Source organism: Bicyclus anynana, chromosome 20 (assembly GCF_947172395.1).
Source record: "Bicyclus anynana chromosome 20, ilBicAnyn1.1, whole genome shotgun sequence".
NCBI lineage: Eukaryota > Metazoa > Arthropoda > Insecta > Lepidoptera > Nymphalidae > Bicyclus > Bicyclus anynana.
In genome coordinates this window covers 3,389,844-3,407,180 of record NC_069102.1, presented here as the reverse complement: position 1 = coordinate 3,407,180, position 17,337 = coordinate 3,389,844, and the positions used below count along the sequence as shown (strand labels likewise).

Below are 17,337 nucleotides of genomic sequence, written 5' to 3'. Positions count from 1 at the left end.
TTGCATGGACTTCCAAACAAAACGGTCTCGAGCCGCCAGCGTCCAGTGGCTCCCTGCAACCCGCTTGATGTCTTCGGTCCACCTCTTAGACCAATTATTGTATAGGACCTGCCTCGCTAGATGTTACTTTTCTGTCAAAGTATATGATCAACGATCTAATGCGATTATAAAAACGTCTCTATAGTATCGATGTTAAATAATCGTGTTCGTCGGTTAAAGAGCTCCGTAAAAATACCTTTTTGTGTAATTGAATTGTGTAAAAAACGGGCAAAAACTTCTAGTTTAGTATAAGATATACACCAAATCTAAGCTCGTTTTCTTCAGAAAATGACAGACAATTTTGTTCGTGACTATGAGTGCGATACAGGTCCTTCTATAATTGGTCTGAGGTCCACCTAGTGGGTAGTAGTAGTACCTATCATAAGCATAATGTACTATAATAGTGTAACAATTTACATAAACTATGTCTACAGATAACAAAACATTGGCGTTCCAGGTAGATACCTGCATTCAAACAGATTACCCACATAATGTAAATATGATTTAGAGCAGCGTATTTTAATTAAAGACTATAATAACTAGGCTCATTTTGTTAGGGTTGTCGGTTTACAGAACATAGAAAACGCCAAAGCTGACGCTTTTTAACCGACATAAAAAAGAAACGGTATTTACACTAGTAGGCTAAGGTATTAAATAAAAATCAAAAAATGTTTTATTTAATTTTTTTATTATTCATGTGTATTCCACTTAAACAACGCTGTGCGAATTCTTTTACAATATAACTAATAGTTAACACGCTTGTATCTTATCCGAATTTTTATTTATTTATTGTTTAATTTATTTAATTGTAAACCCCTCTTATGCTCTGCTCATGCTAATATACTGCTTTGCGATTATAATATGCATGATCATAACTCCTAAACGAGCTTGTATGACGTCACGGGTAGATTATATCATTATTTTGTGGTAGAGGAAACACCTCGAGCAGGTCCCAATACTAATAATTACTAATAATTACTAAAGTAACTGGCAGCGTGACGGCGCCCACGCTGCCTAACAAACAACTGAGCTCAAGTCATCAAATAGAACTCATATCATTTGTTATAAACAATGACGAAGTTAGCCCTTGACTGCAATCTCACCTGATGTTAAGTGATGATGCAGTCTAAGATGCGAGATAACTTAGAAGAGGAACGAGTTTAGGGTATTTATGCTCCATACCTCTGACAGTTTCTACGGCATCGTACCGTAACGCTAAATCACGTGGTCGCCGGTAGGGTACGAGTAGTAACTATAGCCATAGCCGAAGCCACTACCAATCCAGAAATTAGCAGCTTAAGAATAAAACAATCATTGATTAGAATGTATAAAATTCTAAATTACGCTGGAACTCGAACCCAGGATCTCTCTGACTCACAAAAAAGACAGCATTAACAACTGTACCAAAGAGGTTGAGACAAAGAATGACAAAAAGCCTTTTACTTAACGAATTTATCTTGAATATTATAGTAAAGTCACAAAATACTGTTTCAAACATTTTTGTGCTCTGAAATCGTCAAATCTTTGATCAGACCAATTAACTTCTACCTTTATTAAGTATTTTTGATCAAGATCAAATGTGTTCAAACAAACTGCGTCTATAGAATCGATGTTTCAATGTCTTAAAATTACACGTACACACGTATAATTTTAAGATATAACGATTTAATAAACGATTTAATATGTATAGCTGTGTGTAGTATAAGGTCATGATATAATTGTTAGTGTTAAATATTATTTTTGATGTGTGAGTTTACCTCGTCTCCTCCTTAAAAAACGACTGACAATTTTGTTGGTTGGTCGGTGGTTGGATAATTGGTCTGACTACTTATGTCTTTTACAGTTTATACGCATTATTATTTTTATATAGAAATTATACACAAAAAACACACAAAACCTTTTCCACCTTTTTTTTGCACCTTCAAGGCAAGAGTGAATAGGCATCTTCTAGGCAAGCGCGCTTCATCTTAGACCTCATCATTGCTTTCCATCAGGCTTGATTGTGGTCAAGCGTAAGCCTATACTACATAAAAAAAAAAAAAAAAAATCTATCAAAAGGATGTATGAAACTGCAACATCTATCGTATTATACTGGTTATTTTATATACATACTTGGGCTGAGTATTAATAGATATTATTATGTTTAAGTTTGGTTATTAATATCCTTAATCTAGTCATAAGATATCATGAACTTATTACAAAGGTCACTTATCTATTAGGTACTTAAATATATAAAATACTTCCCTCCAAGAAAGTTTTTACTTTTTGCGATCAATTATTCTCACGTTTCTGCAGCACCCACGACTATAACTGATCGTGGATTGGTCACTACGTGCATGCCGGCTCGACTTATGAAACGTCTTCGCTGCCGTTTGCGCTGCAGAAACGTGAGAATAATTGACCGTCAATGACTGACTTTAGGTAAGCTCTTACACATATTTTTCAGTATTATATCTTAATTTTAATCGTATAGCCTTATTTCGCAGTCCATAAAATACAGTAAAAAGAAAACTAAATTTAATTAACAAAATTAAAAATCATTTTACTTTTTTTTTTCACTTATAAAGAAGATGTCACGCAAAAATCACACACGCTTAAAACTCGTGGTCATTTTCAACAAAAACCTGTGATTTCAAATATTTTCACACATTGAAAAAAATATTACTTAACTACATTTTATAAGATCTGGTAAAATTATTATTTCTTATTGATTATTCTTTTTGTTAATATAAGATTACGCGAATTTGTATTATTTTGCGTAAACAAATCGAATTGTAAAAAAAAGTACAATGTGCATTGCAATATATACGTATACGTTATATATATAACGTGGGTTCTACTATTACGTACACTATAAGCAGATGGCCATGGATGATTAATGTTATGACTTATGTTGTAAAACATAACTAATCCGATTTGTACAAGTTACATCCACTAAGTACCGTGTTATCTACAAATATGATGGTCACTGTAATTATGGAAATACATGTCACTCCTACGGCAGATATCATAAAGATATGTATATATATTACACTTATATATATATGGGCTTTATACATATAACATTAATAAAGCGTTCTCGAGGCCTAGTTGATCATATCTACATCGTTACAAAGATCTAAAGTAACAAAGCTTTCAATGTTATACAGTTAAAATAATTCATAGACAAACATATTTTTTTTTTTAATTTATTTAGCCGTTGACTACGATATCACCTGCTTCCTATTCAACAACCTATTAAAATAAACATCAAATCAACTGAGATATGACACCTACTGTATGATATCCACGAAGGGTTATCAGTTAACGCCGGATGACATTTGTTACATAGAATCTCAATTTCGTATATTATGTCAAGTAACTTTGACGTTTGACTGACTATAGATTAATTGCTAAACTAATAATGTAACAAAATAAACTAAACAATAGTTTGAAGACGTTTAAATGAAGCCTAAACTAAGAATGTAACGAAATAATAACCACTAGTTTAAAGACGGTTAAATAAGGCCTAAACTAAAAACGTAACTTTAGCCTACATTAAAATATAACAAAATAATAACTGCCATTTTGATGTCGGTAAAATGAAGCCTAAACTCTCTTATACAACACAACACTGTGAAGATGATTATATCAAAACCACCATTTTGAATCCAGTTAAATGTAGCCTATACTAAAAACGTAACAAAACCAACCTTTTGAATCCGGTTAAATGAAATACAAAACAAAATCCGGGACAAGTGCCCGAAACATAGAACACTCGACGTGATCATTAAAATGAGGTATACCGTATGGGTATGTCAATAGCATTCACGATTATTAAAAGTTCGGATTTTCTGTTCATTGTTAACGTAGACTACGTACTCCGGGATGGCACAATCGAAACTTCTCTTTTAAGTTTTGTGAAAACGATATACCGTTTTCAGTAGATCACTCTGTTACTTTTTTTATAACTCGATAGTGTAAGTTTCTTATTCGTCTCTATCTTTCTCTGTCTAACGCAATAGAGAAAGATAGACAAGAATTTGAAACTCTCATTGTCGAGTTATAAAAACATTGTTAAAGAATAGCGCTACTGTGAGTTTTTATATCTCGACATTGTGAGTTTCGAATTCGTCTTAATGTCTTTCTAAGTATAGTAAAGTGATCTCTATGTATAGATAGAGAGAGATAGAGACGATTGATGAGCTATTGACATCGCAACTGTAGCATCTAATTTTAAGGTGTAAGGTAAAATCTATATTATATTTTTAAAAGGTTGTGTTGACTGCACCAGTCTATCAATTATTATTGTATATATTTTTATGACGTGTTTCAATCTTATTTTTTTTTTTTATTTACAAATCTTATTCTTTTTGCGGTAAACAATAAATAGACTTCCGCGTACAATCATGCCTAATGGAAAGCAATGAATTAAAATCGGGTCTTTCATCTGTTTAACATAAAGTGGTGTATGATAATGCTTTAATATATCGAAGTTTTTGCAATAGAAAACAAACACCAACACACACACATTTTCAAAGTTTAACGTAAATTGTTACTCTATACAAGTTATCGTATAGATATTCTATTTTAGGAACAATTCAACTTTGGTTGTAGTACTAACAGACGCTCCGTGGTTTAACCCGCTTCGTTCTCGTTCCCATGGGAATACGAGGATAAAACATAATCAATGACACTCGCAAATAACGAAGCTTTTTATTAGTAAAAGATTTTTTTTTAATTGGCTAGATCTAGAGACTACCTGTACAAATTCAAACTTTACCTCTTTATAATATTAATATAGATATAGATTATCACCTATCTGCGAGTGGTGAGAGTAACTGGTTTACGGTGTCGCTTTGAATAATTAAATAATGCGTTTCTAATGTTCAATTAGCCAACTTACGAGGTACTATATCCAAGGTTAAACCGTCTACCGATAATATACTCAGAAGCACAACTATCCGCCTACTTTAATATGCGCGACTATACTAAAATGGGCGAATAATTGTACCTCTTCTGAGTATATAAACCGTTATTTCTGTAATAGGTGTAAGGTCTTCCTAACCAAAAGGACGCTGTCTAATTCGTATGAGAGTCTTTGCCCAGATTGAACAGTCCTTGAGAATGATAATTATATATTAATTTAGTTGCACTAATAGAAAGGAATTAAAAAATAAATAAAGTTCTGTGCTCTCTTTACAAAAAATGCAAGTTAAAATTTAAACTTTTTAACAACGCTGTTATGCGTCATCAATTGTTGTAGTAAATCTTGTAGTATAATTAGCGTATAAGATTATGGTTTTAAAACTTATTGATACTAAATCATTTGTACGAATCTCAGAAGCATCTTTATATTAATTGCAATTCAAAGTAAAAATTCAATACAATAAGTTCAGTAGCACTATTCTCTAGCGAAATTTTTATAACTCGACTGTGTGAGATTTGAATTTGTGTCTATCGTTCTCTATCTATAGTATGGTATTAGACAGAGAGGGATACAGACAAGCGTATCTCACAATGTCGAGTTACAAAAGCAGTACTGATGTGACATACACATCGATTTAGTATATTCCTGAGATGTATTATAATTTAGTATCACGCAACATCACAGCAGCTTCGTACGAAGGAAGGCCACTGTCCACTCTCGTTTTGTATTCTGGACAAGGTTCGCTTACCACCTCCTGTAATAATGAGAAAAAAATATAAATGTATCTATTTTTTTAAAGAATTTGCCATATCTTTTTAAATATGACCAATATTCCCATTCCCCTCCAATTAGTCGGGAAAGACTGTATTAGGAGTGGGTACTACAATAGACTAACGGGTACAGGGTAATCCTGCCTTCATCTATTAGTAGGTATCGTTATAGCATTGTCGGGCAGCATGATGGGTCTTAGCACCAAATATCCTGTTTTATAAAAAGTCTGGCATTATAGTGTGATATTAAGCAAATAGGCTGTAGATGTTGGTGATGATATCTAGCAGTGAAATGATTACGATCTTTACAAGATGGCTTATCTTATTATAGACATGCGATTGGATACTCACTTATCACGAAATCTCAAAAATCGCTTAACGTACAAAAACGAAATTTGGCAGGGAGGTAGTTTATAGTTAAAAGGTGTCCGCTTAAGTATAACGAGTATATATTTTTTTTAATTTGACTTACTTGTAAAATGGTGCAATCCTTATTCATAGAATCATCAATGACACTTTCGTAGGCCGGCGGAGGACCAGGCAAGTCCTCTTGATCCGGATGCTGTAAAAAAACGTTTTTTTTTTTAATTTTCAATTTTGTAATTTGTGTAGGGGCTATTTATGAGTTGAATTTATTTTATTAAATACACATTAACAAGATAATACAAATACACAAAATATTGTTAAAATGAAAAAAAAATGTTTTCTACTAATTTTATTCGTTTCATTTCAGATGTATCCGTGAGATTCGCAAAAGCAACCAAGCCCCAACGTGACTAGTAGTAATGGTGAGTATATACGACTAAATAAATACCTGTCGATCACACGATCAAATTTATCACCAATTGTGCAGGATATTTAGGGATGTGTAGGCGGCAGTGAAAAAAATATCGAAATATTATAGGTATGGTTTCGATATTCACTTCCCACATCCCTAAGCGCGCTGCGAACTTGGCGGTTTATTCATGAGTGACAAGCGCTAGGTACTTATTCACATCATCACCATTAACAGTCGATGGACGTCTACTACTAGACATAGGCCTCTTGCATAGCACAACGGTCTCCAGCGGCTCTCTGCAACACTCTTGATGTCCTCGGTCCACCTAGTAGGGAATCGACCAACACTACGCTTTCCTTGAGGTCGCCATTCCAGCATCTTGGGACCCCAACGTCCATCGGTTCTTCGAACTATGTGACCTGCTCATTGCTACTTCATAAACCACAGCTGATTATGTTATGCGGTTTCAATGCGGTATAGATGAATGTATCTTTCTGTGCCAAGGGAGATGGTCCAAAATTGTATGGAGCCCAGGATCAATCATTGTACCCTAGCGGAAATAAAAGAAGATATTTTTTAAAACTATGTTTGATTATACAAATCTACGAATTTACTTTAATTATTTCATTGTCTCCCAAGAAATGCAACATTATCAAGAGTAATAATGGCGGATAGACGTTTTCAATGCAGTAATCGATTTGACGTTTGCTGTCAATTATCATGTCATAGTTGCTATATGGGTGCCATCTTGGTATAACTCAAAAACTTGGGTTTTTATTTTATTTATTTCTTTGTATTTAGTTAGATTTATTCACTTTAATAAATTTTAATAAAATCCTTGTATTTTTTAAATTTTAATGATACAGGGTACAAAAGTGAACCTGAAATAGACCATCTCCTTTCAAACACATCCTTTCAGGTGTTCTGGAATTAGAAATGGTGTAACTATGGATCGATGGATGGACGCTATCGATGGAGATAATCACAGAACAGACAACGCTAAAAGCTAACGCTTTTAGCAATAGAAGTAGCAAGGGAGCGTGGCCCGCGTACACCCGGGTGTGCGGAACATCGCAAGCGTGTCCGCGCATGTACTAGCAGTCTTGTTTTGTTCTGTGACAAAAGGAATAAATAATATTCAACTCTAAAGTAAGGGTGACATATTTCATTTTTCACTAAATATTAAACAGCCATTTAGGCCACGCCCCTGGGTACGCTGGTTTCAATACAAAGAATTGACACTTTGTAAATCTAGTTACCTCTTATATCTGTGGAGATAATAATGTTAGTTAGTATTTTTTTAATGGCAAAGAATACGATAAGAAGTTTAAGTTCCATTCCTAACTTATTCTAATAGCGATACAAATGAGACCCACGAGAAATAGTGGCAGTAATGCTGACTGCATTTCCGTCTTAGACAGCCAGGTTGATCCTGAACTTTGCGCAAATAATGACCCAACCCTACTGTCACCGGTTGAAGCAACTAACCGCGGTGAAACAATTCGTAGCGATAATTATGGCACTTCGACTCTATAGTCCAAGGGTCTCCAGGAAAAAAGAAACATTGTTAGTTATAATAATATTATAAAAATGTATGAATTTATCCCTACATTTCAAATTGGATTGGAAAACCTACACCACGGTTAGAATTTATTACTTTTTTATCTGTACACAACGTTTTAGATTAAATAAAAGCACGTAACAGTATGTTTTTATCATAAATCATTCAACACTCTCTAGAGCCGATAAACATTCAATATTATTATTGTTCTGGGAAATCTCCTGAAACTTACACATATGAAATTTTGATAAGCAATAACTGTTCCCTCGGCATTTGCTACAGAAGCGATAGTTGCGGTTGTGGAAATCTATTATTTATTGCCAATAATAATAATAATCATTATAGTTTTCTTACGGTTATTCGCCGCTAAAGGTTATATAGACAATGTTACTTACATGAATCTCTGTATGTGAAGTGTTATGAAAAGACGTGATAGCCCAGTGGATATTATCTGCCTTAGATTCCAGAGGGTGTGGGTTCGAAACCAGTCCGGGGCATGCACCTCCAAATTTTCAGTTGTGTACATTTTAAGAAATTAAATATCATGTGTTTCTAACGGCGAAGGAAAACATTGTGAGGAAACCTGCATACCAGAGAATTTTCTGAATTCTTTGCATGGGTGAAGTCTGCTAAGCCGCATTGGGCCAGCATGGTGGACTATTGGCCTAACCCCTCTCGTTCTGAGAGGAGACTCGAACTCAGCAGTGAGCCGAATATGGGTTGATAACGAACGAACGAACGAAGTGTTTTACTGTGAGGATTATTTTAAGCGCGTTGTAAGATTTTCCGTGTGATGTCAGTCATAAATCCTATGGGTTGGACATGTTATATGCAAGTAAGGGATCTTAGGAATAAAATAAGTTTTATCGTACTCCAAGCCGTAAGCGCTGCAGGCATGTGGACTTATTGGATGATAGCTAGCATAACACTTTGGTAGAGTCCTTTTCATGAAATAAATCCCGCGGAAAAAAAAAAAATAGTTATGCAGTTCGGCTCCGCGGGACAACACACAAGTGGACTCGTCAATTAACCTTAAAGTTATCTGAAATACTCCAGAGCATCCTGTATAATAAAAGCCGTGGGTTCGATACCCGTTGGTGCCACAATTTTTCATATTGTGTTTATTTCTAAAATTTATAAATCATTAAATTCGCCAAACACTTTTCGCAGGTTAATCTTTAGTAACATGGTTAGCCAAGTATGACTGGCTTGTTTTATTAGTTACCTTGTTTTAGATACAGACATTTCATTTTCTTTTTTGCTTTTAATTAGGATACATTAGATTTATAATTAAGTTGTAAAATATAAGTACTTTGTTTTGTAACACTATTAGATAAAAGTTGTTTTGCAAGCAATGTTTGCTTTAATACGATTTTGCATAAGCTAAGCATGTAAGTTAATAAGTTGTTTTTTTTGTATGTGTAAAACTATGTAAAAATCGCTAGCAAACTTAATAAATAAATAAATAAATAAATCATATTCAAATGTACATTACACTATTCAATAAAAATTAAGTAATGAAATTTTTATCGTCAGTTAATTTCAATTCCTACCAAATGTAGGTCATATTTGATTACATACGATAATCAATTACAATTAGTATTTTTTTTTTTTAGTTTTCAACAATATTGAAGCATAATATGCTTAATAACCTGTAATCCGAGGGTAGGCATTCAAAAACAATAAAGTAAATTAATATATTGCGTCATGTGATCATTTTAATTCCGTAAATGCATTTTGTAGTGCTAGAACAAGTTGCGTGTTGGTAAATATCGTAGGTTATTTTGGGATTTGTGATAATAATGTTAAATAACGTTTGTTACTCCTTAATTTGACGTAGGTAGGTATAGTACGTTAAGGTAATAAAAAGTAGCCACTGTGTTAATCTAGAGCAAAATCCATTTTTTTTTTTATTCTTTACAAGTTAGCCCTTGACTACAATCTCACCTGATGGTAATTGATGATGCAGTCTAAGATGGAAGCGGGCTAACTTGTTAGGAGGAGGATGAAAATCCACACCCCTTTCGGTTTCTACACGGCATCGTACCGGAACGCTAAATCGCTTGGCGGTACGTCTTTGCCGGTAGGGTGGTAACTAGCCACGGCCGAAGCCTCCCACCAGCCAGACCTGGACAAATTAAGAAAATCCCAATCTGCCCAGCCGGGGATCGAACCCAGGACCTCCGTCTTGTAAATCCACCGCGCATACCAATGCGCCACGGAGGCCGTCAAAATCCATTTCCATTCCAAAGATGAATGCCCACCGACTCATACAACGTCGGCCCAGGGAACTCAGATATAAACCCGTTTATAAGTATATGGAGATGATAATATGATGTATAAATAAGGATCTGATTAATTAATTGGCTTAATAAAAGTATGTTTCTTGAAGAACAGTGCATTTTTGTTGTCATTTGTGATAAACTAAAAAAGGATAAACCTGGCTGAGTTTGTTGTAGGCTCTTCTCGGACCAAGGCGCGTTTGGAACCCTCGTAACTTTTAATTTTAAGTTTTCGAATAATTATTATCACCATTATCTTAAGTTTATTATTATTACCTGACGTTTCGAAAGAGCTTGTAAACTAAGTCTATTTGAAATAAATGAAGTTTGACTTTTGACTTTTCATTCTTCTAGGGCAAAATGTTCGACGGTGTACCAAAGCGGCGAAGTAACATTTGAAGCTATGCTATTCTTTGTATTATTTTTTTCTGTTACCAACAAGCCAACAAGATAACGAACAAACAAACTAATCATATAATATCCTAAAACTCAGGCTGTATGGTGGCAAAATTAATGATGAATTAAAAATGTCGTAAAACGTTGTAGCGAACTTTTTTTGATAAAATAATAATTTAATTGTTTAGTTTTATTAATCCTTGAGAATTCAAATTTGTAAGTTTGTTTACCGTGTATTTGTAAAAAAATCAGTATGAAGTATTTTTTTAAAAAACCAACTAGGATGGCGACTAGTGCTCTGCTAACAATTTTAGTTTTAAGCAAATTGTGCTTATTTTTGTTTAAAAAGCAACGTTGATGTCGGCTGGCGGTTTCAAGAGACTCAGATAGGGATTTAATTGGAATACGTTCGGCCATTTCTGTCCCACGCCCCAACACTTAGAGCGAGACAAACCCAATTAGAAACGTTTTAAGCTGGATTACTGAACGAAAGAATAATGGAGCGTTCGGAAATAAGAATTCATTGTCGCCTAATTATCTCACTAGTAGCTGACCGCGCGAGTTTCATCCGCGTGGTTCCCGTTCCCTTGGGAATGCGGAGATAAAATATAGCCTATAGCCTTCCTCGATAAATGGGCTATTTAACACTGAAAGAATTTTTCAAATCGGATCAGTAGTTCCTGAGATTAACGCGTTCAAACAAACAAATTCTTCAGGTTTATAATATTACTAGCTGACTCCGCGCGGTTTCACCCGCATGGTTCCCGTTCCCGTAGGAATACGAAGATAATATGTAGTCTATAGCCTTCCTCGATAAATGGGCTATCTAACACTGAAAGTATTTTTCAAATTGGACCAGAAGTTCTGAGATTAGCGCGTTCAAACCAACAAAATCTTCATCATTATAATATTAGTATAGACTTACTATTCTAATCGGAACTACTAAGATGTATAGAGTCGAAGTAGATACGCCTAGGATGTGCGCCACGAAACGTACTTATACCCAATGATATTATATACTAGAGATAGGGCACTAGCGCATCAAAACTGAGACAAACAAATGTGCATAATTGACTTAATTTAATTTAGTCGCGTCGAAATTTATTTACACATTATACCTAAATATCGTCTACAATGTCGAGTGTACGACGCAAAAAGAGGGATGTCAAACTTATATTATAACACCCCTTTTTTTGCGTCGGGGTTGGTTCGGTGAGTAAGCTGCTTGTTTCTAAATAGGCTAAATGCATTCATGCATATTTGCTTTAACGGTCAACTAAAACCGAGTCAGTATTCCTAACTAAACCCTAAGAAGCTAAACTACTATCGCAAACTGCGCAAGTGCTACTAACTTTGTTAGTCATGGTTAGCCAGGGTTTGCGCTGAGCCTTGTTTCCAACTTCCATTGGCCCGATATGGAAATTCTCGTCTGGATCAGTAGGTATCTACTGTACTACCTAAGCCTATTTACTTAGGTATCGAAATATCGGTGTGGTTTCTTGAGTATGCAATGATAATTGACGACAAATAAACTCAACAGTTGTTCTTTTAATAGCAATCTTTATTATTATTGACGTCAAAGGAGAGATCCGATTTTTGACCCCGAATAATAATTCAACTTAGTAGGTATAATATATATTTTGCTATATTTTGTCTTATTATTGCTCAATTTAAAACTTTAAATAAAACTATAATATTTATTAACTAAATTAACTAAACGTATTTATTATTAAGATTAAATAAAATGAAATCTACAAACTTAGGCGTCGTAGAATTTTCTAAAATACTAATTCTCTAACCTAAACATAGGCCAACCTTCTGGTCACGGGAGCCGTCAATTAATCGCTTTGCAATTTTTTTTAAAGAAATCTCAAAGCGATTAATAAAATATAGCATTAATTAATTAGATGAACAATAGGCACAAAATATAGCATTAACTAATGCTATATTTTGTGCCTATTGTTCATCATTAACAACCCATATTCAATTCACTGTTGAGCACAAGTCTCCTTTCAGAATAAAAATGGCCAATACTCCACCACGCCCAATGCAGTTTGGCAGACTTTACACACGTTGTTGAATGAAAAGTTTGAGGTGCATGCCCTGGACCGGATTCGAACCTATGCCCTCCGAATCGAAAGCAGAGTTCATATCCACTAGGCTATTATGTGTATTGTATTATGTGTAGAAAATTATTTAGATATTATTAGATATCACGGTATCATCGGAATAATAATCTTATTGAATGTAACGGCAATTGGTATCCCGCAGGGACAGTCAAGCAGGACTAATTCTGGTTAGATATAAAAAACACATTTTTGTAAATTGCTCTTGGCTTTGGCTGGCATACGCGGAAATAAGTGTAACGATATAATACATGTATTAATATGTTAAGAGAAAACTTAAGAATCTATCTTAATTCTGTAATGGAATAGTATGAGATTTTTTTTTACTTCGCAATGCGCATCCAAAGGATACAAAATAACATACTTAGGACTATCACGGATGCCCCTTGGTTCACTCGCAACAATGAAACCCACGAATACCTTGAAATGCCAACTGTCTGTGAGGAAATCAGTAATAACTGCAAAAAGCATAAAGAAAGGCTAACGCGACATCCCAATCGCTTTTTTTTTTATTCTTTACTAGTTAGCCCTTGACTACAATCTCACCTAATGGTAAGTGATGATGCAGTCTAAGATGGAAGCGGGCTACCTTGTTAGGAGGAGGATGAAAATCCACACCCCTTTTGGTTTCTACACGGCATCGTACCGGAATGCTAAATCGCTTGGCGGTACGTCTTTGCCAGTAGGGTGGTAACTGGCCACGGCCGAAGCCTCCCACCAGCTTCGCTAGCTCATTGATGGTAGCGCCGCGAATCAAACGCCTGAAGCGAGCTGACGTGCTCGATAACTAGGTGACAGCAGAGCAGTGCTTAAAGTCTAACGACTGATCGCAGATCCGATGAAAAAAAAAACACTTATTGTGTAAGTGCTTAAGTAAGTGTATAGGCTCCTTAATGGGACCTCAGCGTCACCGGGGGTTTTGAGCGAGCGAAGAAGCATCGCCTGATGGAGCCCGAAGGCAGAAGCGATAGAGATGAGCGCAAGAGCTCTTTAAAAGCGTCTCCTCTGAGACTCGGTCCTCTGAAATTTAGAAACCTTTGGTTACTATAAAAAAGGTTATAAAGAGAAACAATTCCTTCTTACATTTTTAAGTAAATTTTACGTTTACGCAGCGCAAGCAACGGGCTCTCAAAAAGAATATTTTTTTACGTTTTCGCCACATTTTTCGTTGAAACCCTACTCTTATTGGTCGTATAGCGTGATATTGTATAGCCTAAAGCCTTCCGCTATAAATCGACTATTTTAATTAACGCAAACTTTTTTAAAATTTAAATCAACAGTTCCTGAGATTAACGCGTCCAACCAAACAAACAATCAAACTCTTTACCTATAGAATATTAGTAAAGTTTTTGCCACAGAATATAGAAAACGCTAAAGCTGTCATTGCAAAATTGTTTTTATTTTTTTATTGTTTACAAATTTGCCCTTAACTACAATCTCACCTGATGGTAAGTGATGATGTAGTCTTAGATGGAAGCGGGCTAACATGTAAGGAGGAGGATGAAAATCCACAGCCCTTTCGGTTTCTACACGGTATCGTACCGGAACGCCAAATCGCTTGGCGGTACGTCTTTGCCGGTAGGGTGGTAACTAGCCACGGCGGAAGCCTCCCACCAGCCAGACCTGGACCAATTAAGAAAATCTCAATCTGCCCAGCCGGGGATCGAACCCAGGACCTCCGTTTTGTAAATCCACCGCGCATACCACTGCGCCACGGAGGCCGTCAAAAATTATATATGTATGTTCCATTTTTCATCTCGACTTCGTAACTGGTTTATGATGTGTACAAATGTTTAGAGTACTAGCTTAGAGCAAAATTTGTTTTGTACAATTTTAGTTTTAGTTACCAGTATGTGCTCTAAACCCTAGTAAGTTAAACTTTAGTTAGCGTGTTCAAAAACGTTACATTTTCAGTTCAGTTTTTGTTGGGTTTATGTCCTTCGTAGGGTTAAGTCACTAAGAGGCGCTACAGACTTTAAGTGCACTTTTTTAACTGTACAGTTTTTTCTAATGGGTTTGATTATAGCCAGGGATCCGTAAAACATTTTGTAAAACTGATTACTATCAAGTTAATTTTTCGTGAGTGAATGAGACGAACAACTTTTTTTACTTTTCTACGAAAATTCTCGATACTGGTAGCTAACTGAATTACCAGGAGATGAAAATTTTTGAGCGTCGGAACGAGATAATTTATCGCAATTTGTACGCCATTGTGGCTGTTAAGTTGTATAATTTTTAATTAATCAACAGTAAAAAAAAAACGTCTGGTTAGTAACAACTTTTGATAAATTACCCACCTCCCAGCATGTATCGTTAAAAATGTCGTGTTAAAAGTTGTTTAAAAGTTAACTTGATAGTAATCAGTTGTAAAAAAAAGTTCCACGGATCCCGCCCGGACTTTTAGCAGCTATTAGATAATACGGTACAGTTAAAACTGCTCAGTTAACTGTTAAGATCTGTAGCCCGGATAAGTTTGTTTGACAAAATAACTATATGGAGTTGGAGACTTCATCAAAAAAAAAAAAAAACAAAAAAAAATGCATCTGTGTTTTGACATATAATATGGGTGAATTTATAATTGTTAATTTCAATTTAATTTTGATAATGATATCGCAAGCTGAAAGGCAGAATTTGGCGTTTATTTCAATAAGATCTGACTGTAACCTGAATTCACAATAAATATTATCTTCAATCTACGACTGTAAAAAACTTATCTTAGCCCTGTAAATTAATAAATTCTTTAACTCTTAGTAAATTAAGAAATTTTCACAAACTCAAAATTAGCAAATCGCTACAAATCGCTAAAAAAGCTACTTTTCTTTAGAAATGTCCATCATTCTCTTCAACATCAAATACATTTTTGAGAGTTAAACTACAAAGAGTCGAGAATTTTTTTAAAACATGTCATGTCTTGACATTCTGCGGTCTTGACGAAGCCTCAAAGGCATTTTATCTCGAATATCTTACTTTCGTTATATTTTAAATTCCGCAAACCCTTTTTCTTAGTGAATATTCGAGTTATAGAGTATTTTATTTTCAAAAGAATTTGATAATAATTTCATTTGTTTTTGACAAGTTAAGCCACTTTTGCACACTGTATGAACAAAAAAACTTACTTTGATATGTATTTATCTTTCTCGTAAAATATTTCGATTATTAAATAAAGAAAACGGGAACCACGCGGGTGAAACCGCGCGGCGTCAGCTAGTTTTATAATATACCTATATGTACGTGATACGAGTATGTTATGTTCCTACAAAATCACTGCAAAAAGTGATCCGAATTTAGCGACTCCACTAAGCGAACATAGGCACAATTTTGTGTTTACTCTACTCTTCCGGTATTGGTCGACAATATGTCTTTTCTGTTTTGCCTATGCTGATATAGGACAAACTGATATATGCATCAGACATATAAGTTTATCAGAGTTCTACTTCAAATATTGGAGAAAACGTAGTAATTCAGGTAACTAACTAATAGATACGGGATGTGGATCTCTTGAAATATTCCTCTGCATCCAAATATGCCGTGTTGATGCTAACTCGGCGATATTGGTACAACATTCCTGCTCTTAGCGTAAGTAATCGAAATCGAACCGTAAACTTTGTCTATGTACATACATGCCTGATAGGATGGCATAGACATAGAGTTATGGTTAGACTGAAAAGGATAAAGTAGAGTGACAGCTTTAGATTTTGGATAGAAGCAGGCGTTACTTTGCGGAAGTTCATCATGATTATATAATGATTTATTTATTTTGCTATCATCCGCGAAAATTCGGCGAACCCATGCGACAACGTCACCCAGGTCCGACAAAATACTCTCTACGTACGTTTCACCCCGAAACCGGAGCATCCTCAGGAGATGTTGACTCTACAACGTGCAATTGCAAAGCAATTTTTTGCAAATGCAAATCATTATATAAGCTTTAGATTTGTTTCAGAAGAATTTATTTATGTTTCGCAATCCTTTCCGCGACTTCGTCCGCCCTTAGACCACTTTAATCTATTAATTAATACTGATTATAAACTATCTATAAACTAGACAAATAACTATGGGCTTCATTAGAAAGCTCAGAGTCACAAAGCGGGCGATGGAACGAGCTATGTTAGGAGTATCTCTGCGTGATCGAATCAAAAATGAAGAGATCCGCAAAAGAAGTCACTGACATAGCTCAACGAGTTGCGAAGCTGAAGTGGCAATGGGCGAGCACATACTCCGAAGAGCCGATGGACGTTGGGGTCCCAAAGTGCTGGAATGGCCCAGTAATACGCCCCAGAAGGTGGACTGACGACATCAAGCGAGTCGCAGGGATTCGCTGGATGCAGGTGGCTCAGTATCGTGATGTTTGGAAATCCCTACAAAAGGCCTATGTTCTGCAGTGGACGGCCATCGGTTGATATGATGATGATGATGATGATGATGATGATGATGATGATGATGATGATAAACTATCTTCCTCAAATTTCATCTTCG

General features: G+C 35.3%; 2 protein-coding genes across 5 annotated transcripts in view; one reads left to right on the top strand and one right to left on the bottom strand.

Moving 5' to 3' along the window:
- The window catches only part of LOC112052876 (probable beta-hexosaminidase fdl), a 118,357-nt gene that overhangs the window by 57,400 nt on the left and 43,620 nt on the right, over window positions 1-17,337 (top strand). For 2 of the 3 annotated variants that reach the window (XM_052887763.1, XM_052887762.1), the window contains one exon: window positions 6,452-6,506. The gene's annotated coding sequence lies outside the window, so the exon portion shown is untranslated. Of the gene's footprint in view, window positions 1-6,451; window positions 6,507-7,415; window positions 7,802-17,337 lie in introns of those variants that run through there. The other variant, XR_008251883.1, reaches the window with a different exon arrangement.
- The window catches only part of LOC112052878 (uncharacterized), a 32,220-nt gene continuing 19,373 nt past the window's right edge, over window positions 4,491-17,337 (bottom strand). For both annotated transcript variants that reach the window (XM_024092111.2, XM_024092112.2), the window contains exons 4-5: window positions 6,191-6,280; window positions 4,491-5,702 (exon numbers count right to left, since the gene is read on the bottom strand). In XM_024092111.2, the coding sequence (XP_023947879.2) occupies window positions 5,604-5,702; window positions 6,191-6,280 (189 nt within the window). In that variant the 3' untranslated portion in view covers window positions 4,491-5,603. The remainder of the gene's footprint in view (window positions 5,703-6,190; window positions 6,281-17,337) is intronic.